The sequence below is a fragment of the Furipterus horrens genome, unplaced genomic scaffold, assembly GCF_987537825.1.
Source record: "Furipterus horrens unplaced genomic scaffold, mFurHor1.1.pri manual_scaffold_11, whole genome shotgun sequence".
NCBI classification, from domain to species: domain Eukaryota; kingdom Metazoa; phylum Chordata; class Mammalia; order Chiroptera; family Furipteridae; genus Furipterus; species Furipterus horrens.
In genome coordinates this window covers 15033189-15054308 of record NW_028327181.1, presented here as the reverse complement: position 1 = coordinate 15054308, position 21120 = coordinate 15033189, and the positions used below count along the sequence as shown (strand labels likewise).

Here is a 21120-nt window from a genome sequence, read left to right as displayed (position 1 = left end):
CTGCGGCGGTGGCTTCGGTGATGGTAATTTCCGTCTCCCTGTGTTTGGTTGCTGCATGTCCACCTTCCCGCTGGTGCCCGTGGTGCAGGACTTGGAGGTTAGCGGATTGCTTTTCTCTTCCTCTTTCCCCTCCATCCCCCCCAGCCGCACCTTGCGCACCCCGTCTCCTGGCTTGGCTTCAGTGCACCCCTGGTTCTCCTGGCCTCTCCTCACCCTGCTGCTCCCCAAATCCAGGCAGACACATGCAGGCTGCAGGCAGGAGGGCAGCTGCCCTCAGCTGGCACCCTGTTGTTTCCCAGCCACGTGGCCCCGATTGAGGAGCTGGTACCCCAACTTCCAACACACATAGTGTGCACAGAGCCCTTCAGAGGAGACTGGGGCCCCTTGGGGCCACTGCTGCTGATTTCTGGAGCTCCACCTGCCCCTCCCCTTCCTAACTGCACCCTTCAGGAGCAGCGATTTTGGCAGAAGGGCTGGTGGCGCTTGTCTCTCCAGGCTCATATTACAGTCAGAGCTGAGGCAAAGTCTGTCTGACGTACCTGCTTCCTGGGCAGGAAGTCAGGCGGAACCCGCAAGGCTCCCACCATCTCCCAGAGCAGAAACCTGCTCCCACTCAGGTCCTGTGCCTCCTCGGGGATCTCAGTCCCCCACGGGCTATGGGGAGCCAGGCAGCTCTGCAGGGTGGGGGCCAGGCACTCCCTCCCAGCTCCGGCTGCTGATTCACGCTGCTTGCCACAGGGCCGCGGTGGCCACGCTGACAGCAGGTGTGTGGGCTGCAAGTATATTTGGTCCACACCCGGCTGGCTGTGGCGGCCGCCCCCGCGCCTCACCACACATCTGCCCCAGCCGCACTGCTGCCAGCAGGCCACGTGTGCACACCACACTTCCATCTGGTCCCCACCCTCGGCCCCCCCACCACGTGTTCCTTCCCAGCCTGGTAAATGGCAGCCCGAGAGGAGCCCAGGAGTGAGCGCGGCGCTTCTCTCCCCCTGCAGCTCTCCCTGAAGTGTCGAGCACCAGAGGTGTCCCAGCACGTGTACCAGGCCTACGAGATCATCCTCAAGAACTGAGGCCCGGGCCAGGGCCTGGCCCAGCCTCTGCTGGCCTGCTGAGGGGCCCCCTGTGGGGTGACAGCACCGCCTCCCAGGAGGGGCCTGGCAGGGCTCCTGGCCACCCACGGGGCTCCCTGGTCCTGAGGGCAGGACCTGCCTGGTTCCTTGGGGCAGGGCGGCCCCCCTCCTGGAGTGGAACCGCAGTGTGCTCCTGTGCTCGGAGGCTCCTCTCTTCCGTGGCTGCTGACACTTAGGGTCAGTGACGAGGGGACCAAAGAGACAGAGACAGCCCGGTCACAGAAGCTGCACAGGGAGACCCGGAGTTCTCTTTCTTTTCCTGACGCCTGAGGGCAAGTGCAAGTTTCCCTTCTCAGGCTCCCAGCCCAGGAAGCACCCTGCCCCTCAGGCTCTCTTGGGTTGGTGTTAGCAGCCCTCCCCCACTGCCCGCCCTAGTGGGGTGGGGCCTGCCAGGCTGCCCTGGTGTGCATGGAGGGTCCCCTTGGTACCAGGAGAGCTGCTCTGTCAGTCTGGGGTTCCCAGGACCTGCAACCCCACACCCTCTCCCCCTGCATCTGCCCAGCCTGGGGCCCGGCAGGCCTGCCAGTTGAGCCCAGCCTCCCCAAAAGCCGGCCCGCATGGGAAGACCAAGCAGAAGCTCCTAGAGCCCCTGCCCAGGCTCCTGCTCCCTGGCAGTTGCACACACACCCGCACCAGCTTTCCCCTCTTGCCCCTGAGGACTGTCACTGCCTATGATACATTCCTCAGTGTCCCCTGGGCTCCCAGAGCAGAGACAGGGCTGAGGGATGGGGAGCGCAGGCAAGCGGGGTGCGTTCTGTCCAGAGTTTCTTTGGGGGTTCTCCTTAGTGTCTGCTACCCTCCTCCTGGCCTTCCAGATGTCAGTCCTGTCTGACAGAGCATTAGGTTTTCCTGTTACTGCTGTTTAATAATAAAGATTCTGCTTTTGGCAATCACGGGCACTTTTTTCCCTTTCCACCAAATGTCAGAATTAAAAACTGCCTCCAAGTGGTTGAGGATGGTTTTCTGAGCCCTGCAGTAACTATATCTAATATATATAAATAGACTATATATTGTATGTTTACTCTTATTTTCAAAAAGAAAGTGAATAAAAATGATGACATCAAGCCTGTCCCTGGCCAGTGTGTCAGGTCCTGCCTGAGGCTCTTCTGGTCAGGGCCTGGGGTCCCCTGGAATCCAGGGCCAAGCACTTGAACGCTAGGCCTGCGCCTCCCCTGGCACTCTGGGGACAGCGTGGTACCCTCCACCCTGTCCTTAAACACTGACTTCTGAGGCTTACCGGCCTCCCTGGCACCTCTCCCCACCCTTGATCCCAGCTCTACCCGAGCAGACGCCATCTGGCCTTTTGATCTTGGCCATGAGGGATGATACTCATTTTGGTTTTCCTCAGCTCCCTGCCATCAGGGAGATTCCTGGGAGCGGCTGTGGGGGAGAGGGCTGTGGCAGGCAGGCTGCGCAGCGGGCCTGTCTGGGCAGGCAGTTCCCCACCCTGCTGGCTGAGTGCGGGCACTAAGCTGACAGCCGCCCAGCTGCCACCGAGGACTCCCCCTGTGGCCCTAGTCCTGGCATTGGCCTGGCTGGCAGGCAGGGCAGCCAACCCTGGGCAGGCTACCACGGCAGAGCTGCCTGGGTTCTCAGTGCCCCCTGGCTGGTAGGCCTTCAGCCTGCCTCTGAGAGGAGCAGCCCAGTTGCCTTTGGCCCGTCCCAGCCCCAGCCGCTCCTGCACCCTGCCCACCACTGCCTCGTGGCTGCCTTCCTAGCTGCCTGGGACCAGGCGGTGGCAGGGCACCCGGCCCCCACTGTCCCACCTCTAACGCCTGGGTATTGCCACGCTGTCCTGGGGACCACAGAACCGAGGCTCTTGATTGCAGAGCCCTAGTTCCCATGTCACTTGAGGGTCCCCAGGCTCAGAAGGCCCTGCACAGATGCAGCTGGAGTTCCTCCTGGCTGGGACTAGAGGAGCAGGATTTTGAGCCCTTGAGGAGAGAGACACCCTGGCCTGCCGTGTGGCCTGGCTCAGCTGTCCCAGGACCTCACCCCTCCACCACAGACGGGTCAGAAGAGCTGAAGTGTAGGATAGCTGTTCCCAGTGAGGGGAGGAGGGGTGACTTCAGCCCCAGGACTAAGGCCTTGAGGTGAGGTGGACAGCTGATGAGAAAGGCTGGCCTGGTCAGACAGCACCTTAGATAATCATCGAACATCTCGGATTTGCCCCCCTAATTCTAGCTGTGGGCAGGACCTTACCATGAGTTTGCCCTCTCCCACCGGCACAGTGCCTAGCACGTTGGGACCCAGCAGTCTTAATATACTCGGGGGAAACTGAGGCAGCGAGAACATCTCACTTCCAGTTCCCCAAGCCTGGGCTCTACCACAGCCCTGCATCAGGAAAACACGCACCAGGGCTCTAGAAGAAGTGTTCAGGGCATCTCCAGTCTGTGTCCTTCAGCTTCCTTCCCTCGCTTCAGTGAGAGCCCATCACGTGCCTGCTCCCCTCTCCTGGCACTCCCTGGTCCTCACCTGCTCAGGCCTTCCTGCTCGCAGGGCCAGACACCTCTTAGGGCCTTGGCATCCCGCAGAACATTCTCCGGCATCCTGGGCCTTCCCAGCCACTTGGGGAATTCAACAGCAGCCAGTTATTTCTGGAACATCCAACAAAAACCCAATGACTTAATGGGTGCCCCTATGCGCCAGCCACTGTACTAAGGCCTGCGGCATGACTTCATTTTACATACTTTTAACCTTCAGTTAGTGGTTTGCTGTTTTTGTTTTTGTTATCTTATGGAGTGAGTCTGGACCATGGTAAGATCAGCCACACAAAGGATTGAGGTCTCTCTCCCACCCTTCCCTAGTTCTTTACTTTTATTTTTATTTATTTATAGATTTTAGAGAGAAAAAGAGAAATATTGATTTGTTGTGCCACTTACTGATGCATTCATTGGTTGATTCTGGTGTGTGCCCTGACCAGGGATGGAACCCGCGACCTTGTTGTATAGGGATGACGCTCTTAACGAACTGAGCTACCTGGCCAGAGCCCACCCTTCCCTAGTTCTTGGTTTCCCTCCCTAGAGGCAAACTTTGTTGCTAGATTTTGGTTTTCTTCCGGCGATATTCTGTACATGTATGTAAGCAAACCCACAGAGATATTTATTCAACAAGTGGTAGCACACCACCAGCACTTTGCTTTTCTTACCTGTCTGTACAAATAGGCCCACTTCAGTATTCCTCGTGAGGATGGGCTGCCATGAACCAGTGCCGGCTAGTGGACACTATAGGCTGTTTCCATCTGTGGCCCATCTAAGCGATGGCGCGATGAGTATCCTCCTACACATGATCTTGTTCAAGGGCACAAATGCAGCTGTGGGATCTATCCCCAGAGCTGTCGGGCCAGAGCATGTAAGCATTTTACATTTTATATTTCAGTTCTTGTTTTGAAAAGGTAATACATTCGTATTGTTCAAAACCCAAAGGGACAGAAGTGAACATTTTTTCTCATTTCTCTCCTCAAAGGAACCAATGTTACCTTCTAAAGAGACTCAATGATGTCTGATGTGGTTTCTTCCCTTTTTATATACAAATGATAGCATGGAAAACACCCCATTCTACACCTTATATCTCAGAGACTTTTCCATTATCAGTCCCTCACAGGGAGTCCTAATGGCTTTCTATAACAGCTGTATGGTTTTCCAGTGAATGGAGGTACCATCAGGAACCAGTGCTCCTGAGATGTCCATTGACTGGTGTCTGCAGTGTTGCTGGTGCAAGTAATACTGCAAAGAATATTCACTTTCATACATCAGTAAGTTCCTGAGATGGGAATTGCTGGGTCAAAGGTAGGCTCATTCGTTATTTTGATAGATGTTGCTAAAAATTCTCCAAGTGACATTCCCACCGGCCAGGAATGAGATGTCTTTGCCTCTGGGCCTTCACAAGCTCAGTGTATCGAAGCAGGCAGGTGAGAAATTGTCTCTTACTGTGTTTTAAGCATGCCTCTGTTCATGTGTTTTTGAGCCATTTATATATCCTTTTCTGCAAGCTGTCTTCATATTTTTTGCCCATTTTTCTGTATGGTTATTGGTCCTGTTCCTCCTGCTTTGTCATTATTTCTCCCCATTTTGTTATAGCTTTTTACTTTTCCTTGCCAAAATTGTTTTTTATGTAGTCTGCTTTTAATCTCTCCTTTCTAGTACTTACCTGATCTTAGTGTTTGCATTTTGATCCTATTTTATCTGGGCTTTATGTTGGGGACGAGGTAAGGATCTAACTCCCTGTTTTCCCAGATGGTTACCCAGTTGCCTCCACACCATTTACTGAATAATTCATCTTCTCCCCACAGATTTCAAATGTCATTTTATCATGTACTAAATATATATCAGTGCTCTTGTGGATTCTGCTCTATACCAGAGAATTTGTCTACTCATGGGCTACTGCATTTTTTAAAAACTATGTTATATATTTTTTCATAATTCATGGTATCCTCTTATTAGCCCTCTTGGTTCCATTTGAAATTTAAAGCAAGTTTCTTTTAAAAAAAGACTGATGGTATTATTTTTTATTTGGATTACATCAAGTGTTTATATTAACTGATGGAGAATTGACATCCTTATGATGATGTCAATAATAATATTAACTTTATATCCAAATACAGGAGTAGATACCTTTCCACTGGTTCATGCTTTCTTTGATGTCTCTTTGTAATATTTTAGGTTTTCTTCATGAAAAGTTCTTGCATGCATATTTATTCTTTTTAAATTTTCTTATTACAGTATAGTTGGCATAAATATTATATTAGTCTCAGGTGTATAACCCAGTGATTCAGCATTTATATACCTTATGATGTTATCTTCGCACTAATTCTAGTAATCATCCATCGCTGTGCAAAGTTACCACAATATTATTGACTATACTGATTTATCCTTGCATAGATTCAAGTGTAGTCTTTTTTATCATTTAAAAAAATTTTTCAGGTACAGTGGACATCATTATATTAGTTTCAAGTGTATTCCTCAGTGATGAGACATTGCATAGCTTACTTAGTGATCATTCCAACAAATCTCACACCCATCTGACGTCATATATGGCTATTACAATATTACTGACTCCATTCCCTGTGCTGGACTTTACACCCCTGTGACTGTTCTGTAACTGCCACTTTGTACTTCGTAATCCCTTCACCCTTTTCTCCCATCTCTCCAACACCCATCCCATCTGGCAAACGTCAGAATGTTCCAATATCTTATGAGTCTCTTCCTGTGCTTTTTATTTTATTTTTTAGATTCCTTGTTGATAAATATGTATTTATTACCATTTTATTGTTCATATCTTTTGTCTTTTTTTTTTTCTTCTTAAAGAAGACCCTTTAACGTTTTATATAATACTGGTTTGGTGGTGATGAACTCTTTTAGCTTTTTCTTGTCTGGGAAGCTCTTTATCTGTCCTTTGAGTCTAAATGATAGCTTTGCTGGGTAGAGTTGTCTATTTTTTGCTTCTTTTTATAAATGGGCTCTTTTTCATTCTTTTCCATATATAATATATTTGTGATCTAATTATATATTTATAAATATATAAAATAGAAATGGATAATATATATTAAGAATATAAAATAACACAAATTATATAACACATAATTTTTTTTTAATTATTTGAGAGAGGGAAACATGGATTTGTTGTTTCACTTATTTATGCATTCACTGGTTGCTTCTTGCATGTGCCCTAACTGGGGATTTAACCCACAACCTTGGCATATCAGGACGACACTCTAACCAACTGAGCTACTGAGCCAAGGCCTATAATGCATAATTTTTCAACAAAACTACAGACTTCCTTTAGATTTCACTAGTTTTCCCACTCATGTCCTCATTCTGTTCCTGGATCCCACATTCCATGTGGTTGTCATTCTTCTGAGCCTCCTCTGCTCTGTGACAGTTTCCCAGTAGTCTCCACACCACGACTTTCTTCGTTTTTCATGACCTTAACAATTTGAGGAACTTCCAGCCAAGATGGAGGCCTAGACAGACACACTGCATCTCTCTCCACAACTAAGAAGGAATACAGCTACCTCAAAACTAGAGACAACCAGAAGTTCTAGAAAATTGAGCTGCATGGAAGTCCAACGAAGATATAAAGAAGAAATACTCATCCAGACAGGTAGGAAGGACAGAGCCAGGGCGGAGAGAATGTGGTATGGTGGTGGCAGCAGTGGCAGCAGCGGCAGGCTGGCGGAAAGTGCAGCCACACATTTTAAAGTCAGGAGGGACACCTAGGGAGCGCTCCCAGCACCAGACCAGACCGCGAAGCTCACAGTCCCAGCACCGGGGAAAATCAAGCCTCATTGCTTCTGACTGTGCAAACCAGTGGGGGTTAGGACAGAGGAAGAAACTAATGGTCTCTCAGTAGAATCTGCTTGTTTAAAGAGCCCCCACCGTCCTGGAATATCCACAGACCCACCCACTCTGGGAACGACGGCCTGGGCAACAGCTAGAGAGGCACCAGTTCCATATGGAAGTAGGAGAAGTGCCTGCAAAAGGTGCAAGTGTTGAGCAGACGGCATTGTTCCCTCTCAGACCCCTCCCCCACATACAGCGCCACAATGTGGTAAAATGGGTCACCCTGTACTGACAAAAACCTAAGGCTCCGCCCCTTACAACGTAACAGGTGCGACAGCTTTATCTGAGACACAGAGGCAAACAAACACAGGAACCTGTCAAGATGAGGAGACAGAGAAGTATGGACGAAAAGAGGGAACCGACCAAGGTTCAAGTGGGAGAACTAAGCAACAAGGAGATAGCCAACCTAACAGATGTAGAGTTTAAAACACTGGTGATAAAGATGCTCACAGGCTTTACAGATATACTTAAGTATGGCAAACGCATAAGAGAAGAAGTGAAGGCTATGCTAAATGAAACGAAGGAAAACCCACACAAAACCAATGGTGAAGGGAAGGAAACCAATGATTTTGGTTCAAATCAATGATTTTAAGCATAAAGAAGAAATAAATAGTCAACCAGTACAGAATGAGGAAGCAATAATTGAAATAAATGAGAGGCTTAGGAACCTCTGGGACAACTTTTAATGGTGCCCACATCCGAATCACAGGGTTGCCAGAGGAGAAGAGGAAGAGCAAGAAATTGAAAGCATATGTGAAAAAATAATGAAGGAAAACTTCCCAAATTTGGTGAAGGAGATAGACATACAAATCCAGGAAGCACAAAGAGTCCAAAACAAGCTAGACCCAAGGAGGACCACACCAAGACACTTCATAATTAAAATACCAAAGGTTTAAGACAAAGAAGGAATCCTAAAAGCAGCAAGAGAAAAGCAGAGAGTTACCTACAAAGGGGTGCCTATAAGACTCTCAGCTGATTTCTCAAAAGAAACTTTGCAGGCAAGAAGGAACTGGCAAGAAGTATTCAAGGTGATGAAAAGCAAGGACCTATGACCAAGACTACTCTATCCAGCAAAGCTGTCATTTAGAATGGAAGGGCAGATGAAGAGCTTCCCAGACAAGGTAAAGCTAAAGGAGTGCATCATCACCAAGCCATTATCATATGAAATGTTAAAGGGACTTATTTAAGAAAAAGAAGATCAAAATTATGAACATTAAAATGACAACAAACTCACAACTATCAACAACTGAACCTAAAAAATAAAACAAAATCCAACTAAACAAACCAGAATAGGAACAGAATCATAGGTATGGGGATCATTTGCAGGGTTAACAGCTGGGAGGGGAAAGCAGGAGAAATGGGGAAATGGTGCAGGAACTAAGCATAATTGGTTTGTATAAAATAGACAGAGGGATGTTAAGAATAATATAGGAAAGGGTGAAGCCAAAGAACTTATACGAACGACCCATGTGGGGGTGATATTACTGGAGGGAAGGGTGGTACTGGGTGAAAAGGAGCAAAGGGGAACAAAATTTGGGACTACTATAACAACATAATAAAATAAAAGAATAAAAATTAAAAAATAAAAACAAGAACAATTTCGAGGAGTACTGGTCAGGTATTTTGTAGACTTTCCCTCAGTTGAGTTTGTCTGATGTTTTTCTCAGGGTGGGACTGGAGTTTTTTAGAAGACCAAAGTGGTGCCCTTCTCATCACAACAGCTCAGGGGTACATGCCATCGACATGACTTATCACTGTCACGTGAGCCTGAATCACAGCTTTCTCTGCTGTGAAGGTACTTCCTTCGCTGTCTGTACTGTACTCTGTTCTCTGGAAGCAAGTCACTAAGTGCAGCCTACACTCGGGAAGGAACGCGGGGGCAGGGAGGAGCTGCATAAATTTGGAATTCTTTTGTAAGGAAGATTTATTTCTTCTCCCACACTTTTTTACAAAGTCATTTATATTAGTTTGGAATCATATTCGTTCTATAATTTTGGTTTAAGCCAAAACCACATTATTTTGCTTCTTAAATTGTTTCAGCTTTGGCCATTGGGAGCACTTTCAGGTAGACTCTGCGTCCCTTCGGCACGCCACTATCCTGTGTTTCTTTTGCAACTTCCTTACTTTCTGGCACTACAAGATGCTCCAGGCTCATCTTGTACTGTCCTGCCCCAACCCTAAAGTCAGCCATTTTTCTCCAAGGAGTCTGGGTCATTTATCAGCGAGCGAACTTAGACACCAAGATCTGGGTGCTAGGTGTGCTTGCTGCCTCTAGGGTGGCACTTCCGGGCCCTCTCAGCTGACATACTAGGAAATGTCTGTGTGCTTACTTACCCAAGTATACAGACATACCACTCCATTATGTGTTGTGACTAGTGATTAGTTGCATACAAAAATGAAATCGTTTTTAAAAAATTTAATTGAAAAATGAAATTATTTTCAATGTACAAATTTTTTCCCCTCTAGCCTTACTAAAGTGTTGTTTTTCTTCTTGTATCATCTCATTTCATCCCACAGCAACTGTATGAAATTAAGACCATTATTATCCCTTTATAGAGAAGGAAACTGAGGCTCAGAGAGTTTAAGTAACTTGCACAGTTGGTACACCCGGGAGGAGCTTTCAAACTCAGGAGATCTCACTTCAGAGGCCTGGAAGCCCTGTCAGAACTGCTTCCTTGTGTCCTCAGGGCTGTAAGGCCCTGCTGGCCTTGAGGAGGCTGACCAGCTACACTCATTGTGATGGTGACCGAGAACTCGCTATATGCCAGGCATCTGTGTGGTAAGGCTAATCCCCATTCAGGGTCTGGGACAGGTGGCATGCAGCTGTAATTCATGGTCAGGATAGACCACGGCCGATGGTCGGCGAGTGGCCCAGATGGCTGTGCCAGAGGAGTCCAGAGTAAATGGCCCTGGAAGCTGAATGCAGTCCAGGGAAGGGCTGGAATAGGTCAGTTAGGAAGAAGCTGTGTGGCAAAGGCCAGGACATGGGGTGGTGGCAACCAGCTGGCTGGCTTTGGGTAGCTGTCAGCAATGAACTGGGGGACACAAAATTCCCCACCTGGTGCCTGTCCCTGGTTAGGCCCTCTCCGCGCTTCCCAGTCTGCCCCCCTTTCTGTGTTTAATCCTCTAGGGCTCAGCTTTGGGCCCTTGCCGAACCCCCACACTTGGCCAGACTGGTGCATCCCCTGGTTCCCATTAGCCCCCTAGGCCTGAACCAGCCCAGTGCTCTTGTTTCCACCTGTCTGCACCTGACTGTGTGACTGTCTCCCTCGGAAGCTGCAGAGGGCAGGCCGGGTGCCCAGAGCCACGTCCCGAGTGCTGAAGGAGCACAGGCGTGGATGCTTGTTGGGTGCTTCCTGAAGGATGCTCCCCTCCCCACTTCAGTGGTGCTGCAGCAGACAGTAGCCCGGCTGCCTCTCCTTAGGGAAGGAGGGAGGGGATGGATGAGAGAACATCTGAAATTTACATTCCAGGCAGACAGGCAGCCCAAGGTCTCCGCTTGCTAGTCCTTGGGAAGCCTGGCAACAGCTGTCCACTCCTGCCACAGCTTAGCTCAGCCCCCACGGTGGGAGGATCTTCCTCAAAATCCCTCCCCATAGGGCCACAAATGACCTGCGCCCGAAGCCCCTCTCGCCCCTGGGCCCAGATGAAGCTGGGCTTCTCAGAAAGTCAGGCTCGGTGGCCCAAGGTCCTGGGTTCCAATGCCTGTGCCGCTACTGTCCTGCTGGACAACACTGGGCAAATCATTGCATCTCTCTGAGCCTCGGTGAGCACGCAGCTGTGGGTCAGGGCTTTGCACGCCGCATCACACCACTCCACAGGTCCTTCAGGACCAGGCACGGCTGCTACTGATGCTGATGGAAGGCTTTCCTAGGGAATGCGTCACCCCTGCGGGGTCTATAGGACTCCATGGGACCTTGAGGACATTCTCTGTTCAAGAGTGTCCTCCATCATTCCAAAACCATGCACTGAGAAGCCACGCTGGGACCTGGAGATGCCCCACCACCATGACCAGCCCTGTTGACTGTTCCGGAAGAAGCCCTGCCCAAGAAGGTACTCTGTTGGAAAGTGAAGCAACAAAGGTTTTCCAGGACACTCACAGTAGGCTCCCAAGGGTGGGCAGGAGCAAGAAGAAAGGGTGGTCCAGGCAGGGAAGCAGTCCCCAGTGAGGGCCTTAAGGAAGACCATCCTGATGTCAGTCCCACACCCTGCTGAGTGCCAAAAGGGAAGGGATGCTTGGTTTATTTACTCCCTGCCTTGTTCCTCAAAGGAAATGAGGTGGCTCACAAAACCCAGTAGCCTGAAAAGTTACAGAGGGGAAACTGGGTGAAGAGAAAAATCATGACAGAAAGGAAGATAAAACCAGGAGGCTCCACTCACTGGGCCTAAAGACCTGGGAGAACTACCAAAGGTAGCCACAAGTCTGATTCTGAGCTCCCTAGTGGCTGAGGAGAAAAGTGAAAACAGACCCAGGTCCTTGATCCAATGTGGGAGTATATCAAGACACCCAATATACTGGAGAAGCACCCTCTGGTTGCCATCATCTGCTCCCTAGAGGATGCACCCCTCCCCATTTCAGGGTTTAACTCCTGGTCTTTCCTCCACTTTCCCAAACTGAGGTGTGCGTGTTTGTGTGCTTACAGTTCCTAGATCCCATGTGTTCTAGAACCTTCTCTCCCAAAATAGGACTTTTTCTTTCTTTGTAAAATCCATTGCAGCATCCTGGCAAGCAGTAAGTGAAACCCTTGGTCAGTGCAGAAACATCAGAGTGTGCATTTCACCCAGTACCTGGGCATCTGATCAGAGATGTGGGAGCTCGCTCTGCAGGGAGGAGGCAGGCAGAGGAGAAGGTAGCTGGACAAACCCAGACTTTCCAAGTCTGATGGGGAAGGAAGTTATCACCAGCTCCAGGGAGGGAGGATTTGGGCTTTGAGGGAGCTACAGGTGAAGACTCAGGCAGAAAATTTGGCGTTAGCAGTGACCGAGGTGGTGTCAACCAATTTCTAAATCTTCCAGGCTTGCTTGGACAGGGATTTGCAGATGAGCTGCTGTGTGACCTGGTGTGTGCTGGGCTCAGCTCCCCTCGGTACCGCCCTCTCTTAATGACTGACATTTGACATATCGTTTAGTGCTGACCACTTTCTCCTGTGGGCAGAGGAAGGTGGGAGGACTACTCAGAGGAGACTACAAGGCTATTTATTATCCAGGGGTCACTCACTGCCCCTCAACTTTGGAGAGTACTCTTAATTAAACGGAGATACGAGGTTGAGGCTGTAGATTCAGAGATCACTTACATAATAGCTTAGTAAAGGGCCCAGCTCATAGTAGGTTCTCAAGAAATGGTGTCTGCTTTTGATGGATGCGGAGCAGAGAGCCAGCGCAGTGCGGTGACTCGCCCAAGGTCACACAGCTGGGGCCGAATCCGACCCAGGGCGGCCTGCGTCCAGCGGACCGGCGTTTGTCTGGAGCCAGCTTCGGGGAGCGGTGTATGGAGCAGCGGACGCGGACGTGGGCGGGAAGGGCTTCTATTTTGGAGCTGGTGAGGAGAGGAGCGCGGTGCTCGGAGGGGGCTGAGTCCCTCCCCGGGCTCCCTGTGCCCCAGTCACCTTCCCGCGACCCTTTCCGGGAGGGGCGTCCCGGACGAGAAAGGGGAGGTGGGAGGGGCGGCGGGCGGTTACCTCATCGGTTCGCTTGCGCTGCCGGCTGGGGCGGCGACGCTGGGCGCCCGAGCGAGAGAAGGACGGAGGGAGCGAAGCGCCGAGAGGCAGCACCGGCCCCCGCGCCCCGCTCCACTGCGGGACCCTCGCGGCGAGGAGGTCGGCTCTCAGCGCTGCGCGCTGCCGGCAGTGCCTCCAGTCGGGCTGCGGGGTGGGGGCCGTGTCTGCGCGCGTCGCGTCGGGTCTGTTCTCTTCGAGCTTCGGCACCCGCCGGAGCTGCTCGTGCCCCTGTCGTCGGCCTCCTCGGCTGTCTGTCTGCCCTCCCGCCGCCAGCTCCGTCCTCCGGCCTGGTCTCTCCCAGCCCGGGCTGCTCCAAGGGGCGATGAAGAGCGCGGTGGGGCCGGGGCGCACCAGGCAGGGCGCGCGGGGCGCACGGAGCGGCACCGGCCCATGAGGCTTCCCAAAGCAGGGCGCGGCAGCGCGCGCCGGCCATGGGGGGCAGCCTGCGGGTGGCCGTACTGGGAGCCCCGGGCGTGGGCAAAACGGCCATCATTCGCCAGTTCCTGTTCGGTGACTACCCGGAGCGCCACCAGCCCACGGACGGGCCGCGGCTCTACCGGCCAGCGGTGCTGCTCGACGGCGCCGTCTACGACCTGAGTATCCGCGACGGTGATGGCGCTGGACCCGGTCAGAGCCCCAGGGGTCTAGAGGTAGCGGCTCGAGGGGCGAAGAAGGGTGTGACAGTGTGTGTATGGGGGGAGGGGGTCAGTGCACACGAGTGTATCCGCGGATTGTGTACCCAACTGTGTCCACGGATTGAAGGATGAATGTGTGTCCTGGTATTTGTGTGTCTCACCCCTTCTTGACGGCTTGGAGGTGCACAAGAGCAGGCCCAAGGCCGGCGATTTTACAAAGTGCTTTCTCTCGCCGAAGTGCCTCTGTATTTGCCTGCCTCCGCCGGTGCGTCTGGATTAGTGCGTGGTGGAGCGTGGTCGTGCCTCTTCCAAGAGGGGTATCAGTCTCTGCTCCCTCATTTCTGTGACCCGGAGCAAAGACTCATGCAGTAATTTGTGTCAAGTCCAGGACAGACTTTTGACTCCTTGGAGCTGGGTGCCTTGGAGAGGTGAAGAGAAGAGGCAGGATTACACAGGGGGTGGCGTTTGGGCTGAACCTGTAAGGATGAGTGAAGTTTTGATTAGAAGTGGCAAAGTCATTCCAGGTGGAAATAAAAGCATGTGTTTAGGTCTCATGTGTTTAGGCCTGGAGGCCTAAACGTTTACAGCTGCTCACAATAGGCCCAGTGCTTTGGAATTAGTTTTAGGGGCAGTAGTAATCAGCCAGAGCCTGGAGGCAGGGGAGGGCGTGACAATCAGCCAGAGTGTGGAGGGCGAGGAGGGGAGGGCCTGACCGAGCTGAAGGCTGGAAAGAGAAGGAGGAAACTAGAGGGTAGGCAGAGAGGAGACCTGGAGTGAAGCAGGACTAGTGGCTGACCAACCTCAGGCATGGTTTGGAAATTTTTACCCTGGTGGCCACGAGGACAGTCAGGCCCGGGGAACTTGGGGGACAGGGCTCACAGAGGAGGACAGAGACGACAGAGGTCTGAGGATGAACTGTGGGCTTAGTGTCAAGACCCCTGCAGAAGGTCAGGGCGCAGGAAAGTGGGAAGAAAGGGCTCCAGCAAACCCCAGCCTCCCGCCCCCAGGAGTGGCCAGACCCTAAGGACTGGAGCTTGCAGGACACGGACGCCTTTGTGCTTGTCTATGACATCTGCAGCCCGGACAGCTTCGACTATGTGAAGGCGCTGCGGCAGCGAATTGCAGAGACCAGGTGAGGATGTGAGGGCGCGGCTGGAATGGGGGGGACGGGCGGGGGTGTTAAGGAGAAGGCGAGCTTTTGCTCTTTTGGGCGGGCCCGAGGGGAGTGGGTGGGCTCTTTGGCCATCATGGTGGGACTGGTCTCCGGCCTGCTGGGCCAGGCCTTTGTCTGTGGTCTTTGGCCCACACGGGTCTGTTGTTTGCTGGGGGGCCTGGCCCCAGGAGAGGACGCTCCTGTGTTATGCCCACCGGGGCAATTACCCAGCGCGGGTTCTGGCTCTCATTCCCATGTGGCCCCCAGGCCGGCAGGCGCGCCCGAGGCACCCATCCTCGTGGTAGGCAACAAGCGGGACCGGCAACGGCAGCGCTTTGGGCCCCGGCGTGCACTGGCTGCCCTGGTTCGCAGGGGCTGGCGCTGCGGCTACCTCGAGTGCTCAGCTAAGTACAATTGGCACGTGTTGCGTCTCTTCCGCGAGCTGCTACGCTGCGCTCTGGTGCGCGCACGGCCTGCGCACCCAGCCCTGCGCTTGCAAGGGGCGTTGCATCCAGCACGCTGCAGCCTCATGTGACTAAATTGGACCAGGACCCGATGAGGGTGCGGGGCATTTTGACTGGAACGTCCAAGGGACCTGGATTGCACAAACTTGCCCAACTTCTTTCGGATTGGACAGGACAGTCTCCTCCCTGATTGGATGAGGCAAGTTTCCACCCAGTCTCCTGGACACGGGCCTTTTTTTGAATTTCATTGGACCCAGCCCGACCCCAAGCCCCGTCGGGACAAGATCAGTCTTTCCTGGGATATCGAGTCACAATCCCATTGGATGGAAGGGACTTGACTATGAATCTGATTGGAAGCTCTCAGACTGCTCCTGGAGCCTTACTGGACAAAATCTTAAGTCACACACCCCAGGAGCTAATAAATGGGAAATAATTCAAGTGCACCTGATAACTTCTGGGATAGGCAGGGTAGTCTTAAGCCTAGAGACCAGAGCTGCCAGGCTTTGCCCCGAGAGTTAACTCCAGAATCCCAATATGTAATGAGGGCCCCCCAAAGGGTGTGATGGTCCCAATGATGAGTGCCCAAGAAGCAGACACAAATGGCTGGAACAAAACTTTACTGTCAGGCTCTGCAGGTCCACAGGACCTCGGGAGGGGTCCTCACTGGGCTGGCCCAGCCTCCTCTAAGGCATTCAATAATATTAGTAATTAAATAGCAATGCTGATCCCCCAATCGGAATGTACAAGACAGGTCCCATTGTGCCATATGGTCCTTAGGGTCTGGTCCCATGAGGTCTGGTACCCGAGAGGTGCAAGGGTAAGGGGTGTTCCCTGATGCAGAGGGGTTAAGGCCACAAAGTAAAAGGAGGAGGAAGGGGGCCCCGGGAGGAGCTGGGCTGGTCCATCACATCCAGGAGTCTGGCTCAGCCCTTGGGCTGACCGAGTGCAAGGCATGCCAAGCCCCAGGAACTGTGGGTCCAGATGGGCAGCGGGGGCCCCTAGGTGTGGGGATTCGTGAGGGTTTTCGGTCTGGCTGTGTGTCCATCCGGCCCCGTGCCCAGGTCCTTGGGGGCTCAGGGCCAGCCAGGTGGTTCCCAGATGCATCTGGTAGCCCACCCACACGAGGGCAGGGGCTGCCTTCATCAGAGGAGCTGGACAGGGCTGGACCTCGGCATCCAGGCAGCCCATTGGCCATCCGGCCAGAGTCCCCCGGTTGGCCACACTTGCCAACCAGAATGCTGAGGGACGAAGAGGAGGAGCTGGAGGAACAGTAGGCCGAGTCAGGAGCTGGAGGGTCTGGGGCCCGAACCAGGTCAGGGGCTAGTCCAGGGGGCATTCCACCAGCAGCAGCCTTAAGGGCTCGGGAGTTGGCCAGGAACTCCTCTTCCAGGCGCTGGAACAATTGCTGTTCATGCTGCGGATCAAGCTGCAGGGGGGTGCGGAAGACACTGGCCGGTGTGGCGCCCAGCTCTGGGCTGGGGCTGGAAACCCGGGGAGGCCGGGGAGCTGCAGGGCTGCGGGCACGGGGAGTGTGGGGGCTGCTCCTGCCAGAGCCCCCGCTGCCCCTACCCTGTGGCAGCCACGAGTGCTGCCCACCTCGGTCCCTACGCACAAGCAGCACAGCGTGCTCCTCCCGGCTCTGGCTCCGGGCCCTTCGGGCAGGGCTAGGGGTTGACAGCTGGGTTCTCCTGCCTTCAGGGGCCTCCCGGGGCCGCCCCCGATCTAGCTGGTCTCGAGACTGGCTGCGAGGGGCAGGGGGCCGTCTCTGGGAGGTTGGGGTGCCTGTGGTCAGCCGCCGGCTGGACTGCTCCCTTCGGGGGCCAGTACTTGAGTCATCACTTCGCGCACCAAGAGGGCCGCTCTGGGCTGAGGAGGCTGAGGAGTCGCTGTCCCCAGAGTAGCGTCGGGAGCGGGGGTGGGGGGGCAGCAGGTCCCGGGCCCTGGGGCAGGGGAGCAAGAGAGAGCTGGGGCATCATGGAAAGAGGACTGGCATGCAGAAAGGGCAGGGAGAGGAAGGAAACAGCAGATTTGTGGTTGGTAGGGGGTGGGGAAGACACCTGTGGTGCTGGGGGGAGTTTTGAGGGGGTGATTGTCAAGGGCTTATGTCTGACCTGGGGACTTCCAGGGAGAAGTGAGAGGCCCTGTAGCAGCTTTCCGAAGCCAGGGTCCCTACCCCCACACCTACCCCAAGGCAGCGGAAGAAGCAAGGCCTCTGGGGCCCTAAGCTCCCCCCACCGCCAGCCCTCCTGTTTCCTGGGCAGGCCAGAGGGAAGCAGGGTTGGACTGGCTGCCACCCAGCCCCAGGGCCCGCCCCAGCTGTGTTGTTAGTTTGGTTGGGTTGCCATGGAGATGGAGAAGCTAGGCCTGCCCCCACCCACGGGAACTATTCCCAGGGTGTGAGTCACTCCGGAGCACAGGCTCCTTCATCCAGGCCAGGGCAGACACCCCCACCCCCACCCTCTAGACCACTCACCTCCATGCCCTCCTGCTTCTTACCTGAGTGAGGTCTCGGGCCCCTCCTTTGAGCTTCGCAAGCTAGTAGGTGTCACCTCAGGCCGGGAGCCTCTCCGCTCACCCCCTGGGGATGGGCTACTGGCTCGGGGGCTGGGGGTGGGTGACCCCCTCTGGGGGGAGAAGGTTTGGGTCTTTGGCTGGGGTGGACGGTGGGCTGCAGGGAGAGAACACAGGTGGCATGTGGGGGTGGAGCCTTAGAGAGGAGCCCCTTGCCCCTGCCTAGGGCACTAACCTGTGGAGGAGCAGCGGCAAGGGTCATGCTTGTCCAGGTAGTGCTCCAGCGTGTCCCAGCCACCACCCACTCGAACCATCACGTGGCTCCTCAGCACCTGCGGGAGCCCGTCGAGGGCAGGTCACAGCCTGTCCCATAGGCTTGGAAGCCCACCCCATGGGCTGCCACCTGCGGGTAGCCCCCCACTCTTACCCGTACAAAGATAAGCAGGTTGGAGTCTCCTACTCGGTACTTTCCCTCCGAGACCTTGATCATGGGAAATTGGTCTGGGCAGGTGCAGCAGCCCAGGATCTCCCTCACCTGAGGCCAGAGAAGAAAGGCTGGAGGTCAGGGGTTACATCCTTCCTCCTGGAGCCTGATGTCAGCCACTCCTGGGTCAAGAGGAAGGACGTCTTTCCAGAGAATGGGGGCATGGACTGTGTTGCCCAGGACTTGGTACAGCCTCTACACTTGACCTTTCACCAGCTCTCCTTCCCCTTTAACTAAGAGGGGTCAAGGAGAGAACCAGATGGTAGGATTGTAGTCAGGTCAGGATCTGGGACCCCAGCAAGGCACATTCCCAAGCCCCTGAGCCTGGGGAAACCCTAGCCATTCTCACTCCCCCTTCACCCACTTCACAGACATGAAGACTGAGGCCCAGAGGGAGGCAGGTCCTAGGAGATCACACCACACTGAGGCAGGGGTACCACAGACACACCAGCGCGCACACTTCGGCTACCTGCCCAGTGAGCATGTATCAGCCCACATGTCCCATCATGCCCCGAGCTGCCAGGCTGGCTATGTGGGCGGCCCCGCCTGCCTCTTTGCCCACAGCAGAGCTGGAGGAAATGAGCAGGTGGAGCCTCGGGTGACCCTGGTCCAGGACAGGGGTGGGTGGAATGGCAGCCTATGTCCATGCTATCTGGCTATCCCCCTCCAGGACTGGCACATCATAGCCCTAACCCCTTGATAAGAAGGAAACACTTAGCGTGACTGTGGGGGTGTCAGGGACATGTAGCTCCTAGGAGGAGGAGGGAGCTGGGGGCATGATCTGGCACCTCCTATGCTCACAGAACTAATTCCACAGCTCCCAGCAGCAACAGCAGCTCTGGGCTTGGCTTCCCAGGTTAATGATGTGCAGAGGGCCCTGTGAAGCCCCTGGGAGTTTCCCTAGGCATCACTGAGTACCTACTACGTGCCAGGCACCTTGCCTAGGGCCAAGTGTCACAGGCACCCACTTAAGCTCAAGCAACATGAATGAAACTGCCTAGCACTCAAGTGAGGGGCTCAAATCATGCGGCCCCTGGAGAAAGGCACACACAGCGCGCATCTGGCACCTGCCTAGCACGTAAGGGAAGGGGCTCCGTCATGCAACAGAGCTCAGATTTTATCTGAAGCCAGCCAGGCCACGTGACCTCAGCCAATGCCTCTCCCCCTCTGGAGGCCTGCTTCTTTCCTTGGGGCCAGGTATACACTTGATGCTCAACATACACACCCTTTCCATGGGGCAGGCTGTCCTGCAAAGAGGTTCAGGGACCAGTTGTGGGCACTAGCTCTGCTGTCTGGTCCCTGGTAAAAAGTGCAGGGTAAGAGCAAAGCAGGGGCCACTGAACTCACCAGTTCATCAAGGTTGCGCAGGTCCATGGGTGTCATGCGGGGCCCGCGGGTGGGAACCCCTGGTGTGGTGGCAGTTTCAGCAGCGTCCTCCTCAGCTGTGGGGGCACTGGGGGCCAAGGGGGCTGCACGCAGCTCCTGCTCAATCTCCTGTTCAAACTGCACGAGGCGGGGGGCAAGCAAGCCGAGGCGGGCCCCTCGCCGAGCCACCTCCAGCAGGCAGAGCACCACGCTCTTCTCGTTCTTCCGCAGCACCAAGTCCTCGGTCTCAAACATGAGCACTTCGGGCACACCCAGCTCCGTTCGGCACCAGCCGATGAAGGTGGCCACGTTGTCTCGGGCCATGAAGGAGCCGGGCACCACGCTGTGAGCCTGGAAAGCCACACCTCGAGCTGGGCGGGCAGCAGCCAAGGCACGGGCAGCCTCAGTGACGGCGTTGGCATGCTGACACAGAGTGGTGCCTGTGGCCAGCCCCATCAGGAAGCCATCGCCACCACTGGGCAGACCGAGGCCGTACAAGGCGTTGAGCCACTCGGCCAGGTCCTCCTTCATGGCCTCCACATAGGCCTCACTGGAGCTGAACGGCCTCACACTCTTGGCTGCCGAGCTTGCGATGCCCACCACCAGGTCCGCCATGCCCAGGCCGGCTGCCGAGTCACTGTGGGCAGGGACAGAGATCGGGACTGCTGTGTGCGTCCCGCAAGCACTCAATGCAGACTAAGCCACTGACCACCTGTACCCGCCTGCCATTCCAGGCCAAATGCCTAGGTTGGCCCCCAGCTGTGAGAAATTTTTCTGTACCTCAGTTTCCTCATCAGTTAAATGGGCACAATCATATTACCTTCCTCCTTGGACCTAACGGGATCGTTTTTATAAATGATTTAGGTGTCCATAAGTGTTTGCTCTGTGGCTATTTGGGGGGAGGGAATGGCTTGGGGGAACCTTAGCATTAGAGCTAATCCCTAAAGAGGTGAAGAAGCCTACAGCCGCAGACTCACAGTGGACAAGAGAGGAACCCAGGTCCTAACTCAGGCAGGGGTTAGCTCCATTGCTCAGAGATGCTGCGGGCCCCACCTTCTCCTGGAAGGTCCGGGGTCCTCCCTCAGTCCCCTTCCCTAAGGACTGTGTCATTCTAACAACATAGCAGCAGTAACTGCAGGGACATTGGCCAGGGCCGTGATGATTATCTCCGTTTTACAGATAAGAAAACTGAGGCGCAAAGAGAGTAAGAATTAAGGCCGCAGACCTATGGGTGCTGGAGCCTGGGCGGAGGGCAATGCGCTGCTGATCCCAAGCGTGATCAGGCAGCCCGCTGGCCCCGGCCAGGCCCCGCCTCCGAGG

General features: G+C 54.1%; 3 protein-coding genes across 8 annotated transcripts in view; 2 read left to right on the top strand and 1 right to left on the bottom strand.

The window, feature by feature from the left end:
- AP1B1 (adaptor related protein complex 1 subunit beta 1) overlaps positions 1 to 1199 on the top strand; it is a 45680-nt gene extending 44481 nt beyond the window's left edge. For all 6 annotated transcript variants that reach the window (XM_090292834.1, XM_090292833.1, XM_090292829.1 and 3 more), the window contains one exon: positions 996 to 1199. In XM_090292834.1, the coding sequence (XP_090148960.1) occupies positions 996 to 1070 (75 nt within the window). In that variant the 3' untranslated portion in view covers positions 1071 to 1199. The remainder of the gene's footprint in view (positions 1 to 995) is intronic.
- An 11448-nt stretch (positions 1200 to 12647) lies between these two features.
- Positions 12648 to 15878, top strand: RASL10A (RAS like family 10 member A). The gene is made up of 3 exons (XM_090290866.1): positions 12648 to 13838; positions 14831 to 14955; positions 15244 to 15878. The coding sequence occupies exons 1-3, from the start codon at positions 13620 to 13622 to the stop codon at positions 15509 to 15511; spliced, it is 612 nt and encodes a 203-aa protein (XP_090146992.1). The 5' UTR covers positions 12648 to 13619; the 3' UTR covers positions 15512 to 15878.
- Positions 15879 to 16278: 400 nt separating this feature from the next.
- Positions 16279 to 20462, bottom strand: GAS2L1 (growth arrest specific 2 like 1). Its single transcript, XM_090290865.1, has 5 exons — positions 19783 to 20462; positions 18379 to 18486; positions 18187 to 18283; positions 17937 to 18108; positions 16279 to 17380 (listed from the first exon to the last, which is right to left on the bottom strand). The coding sequence occupies exons 1-5, from the start codon at positions 20413 to 20415 to the stop codon at positions 16345 to 16347; spliced, it is 2046 nt and encodes a 681-aa protein (XP_090146991.1). The 5' UTR covers positions 20416 to 20462; the 3' UTR covers positions 16279 to 16344.
- Positions 20463 to 21120: the final 658 nt, after the last annotated feature.

Coding starts and splice junctions, on each gene's coding strand:
- RASL10A (XM_090290866.1), top strand. CDS start 13,620: ATGGGGGGCAGCCTGCGGGTGGCCGTACTGGGAGCCCCGGGCGTGGGC. Junction 13,839..14,830: donor AGAGCCCCAGGGGTCTAGAG/GTAGCGGCTCGA, acceptor TCCCGCCCCCAG/GAGTGGCCAGACCCTAAGGA. Junction 14,956..15,243: donor CAGCGAATTGCAGAGACCAG/GTGAGGATGTGA, acceptor TGTGGCCCCCAG/GCCGGCAGGCGCGCCCGAGG.
- GAS2L1 (XM_090290865.1), bottom strand. CDS start 20,415: ATGGCGGACCTGGTGGTGGGCATCGCAAGCTCGGCAGCCAAGAGTGTG. Junction 18,487..19,782: donor TGCGCAACCTTGATGAACTG/GTGAGTTCAGTG, acceptor CTCTGGCCTCAG/GTGAGGGAGATCCTGGGCTG. Junction 17,381..17,936: donor GGGCCCGAGACCTCACTCAG/GTAAGAAGCAGG, acceptor CCCCTGCCCCAG/GGCCCGGGACCTGCTGCCCC.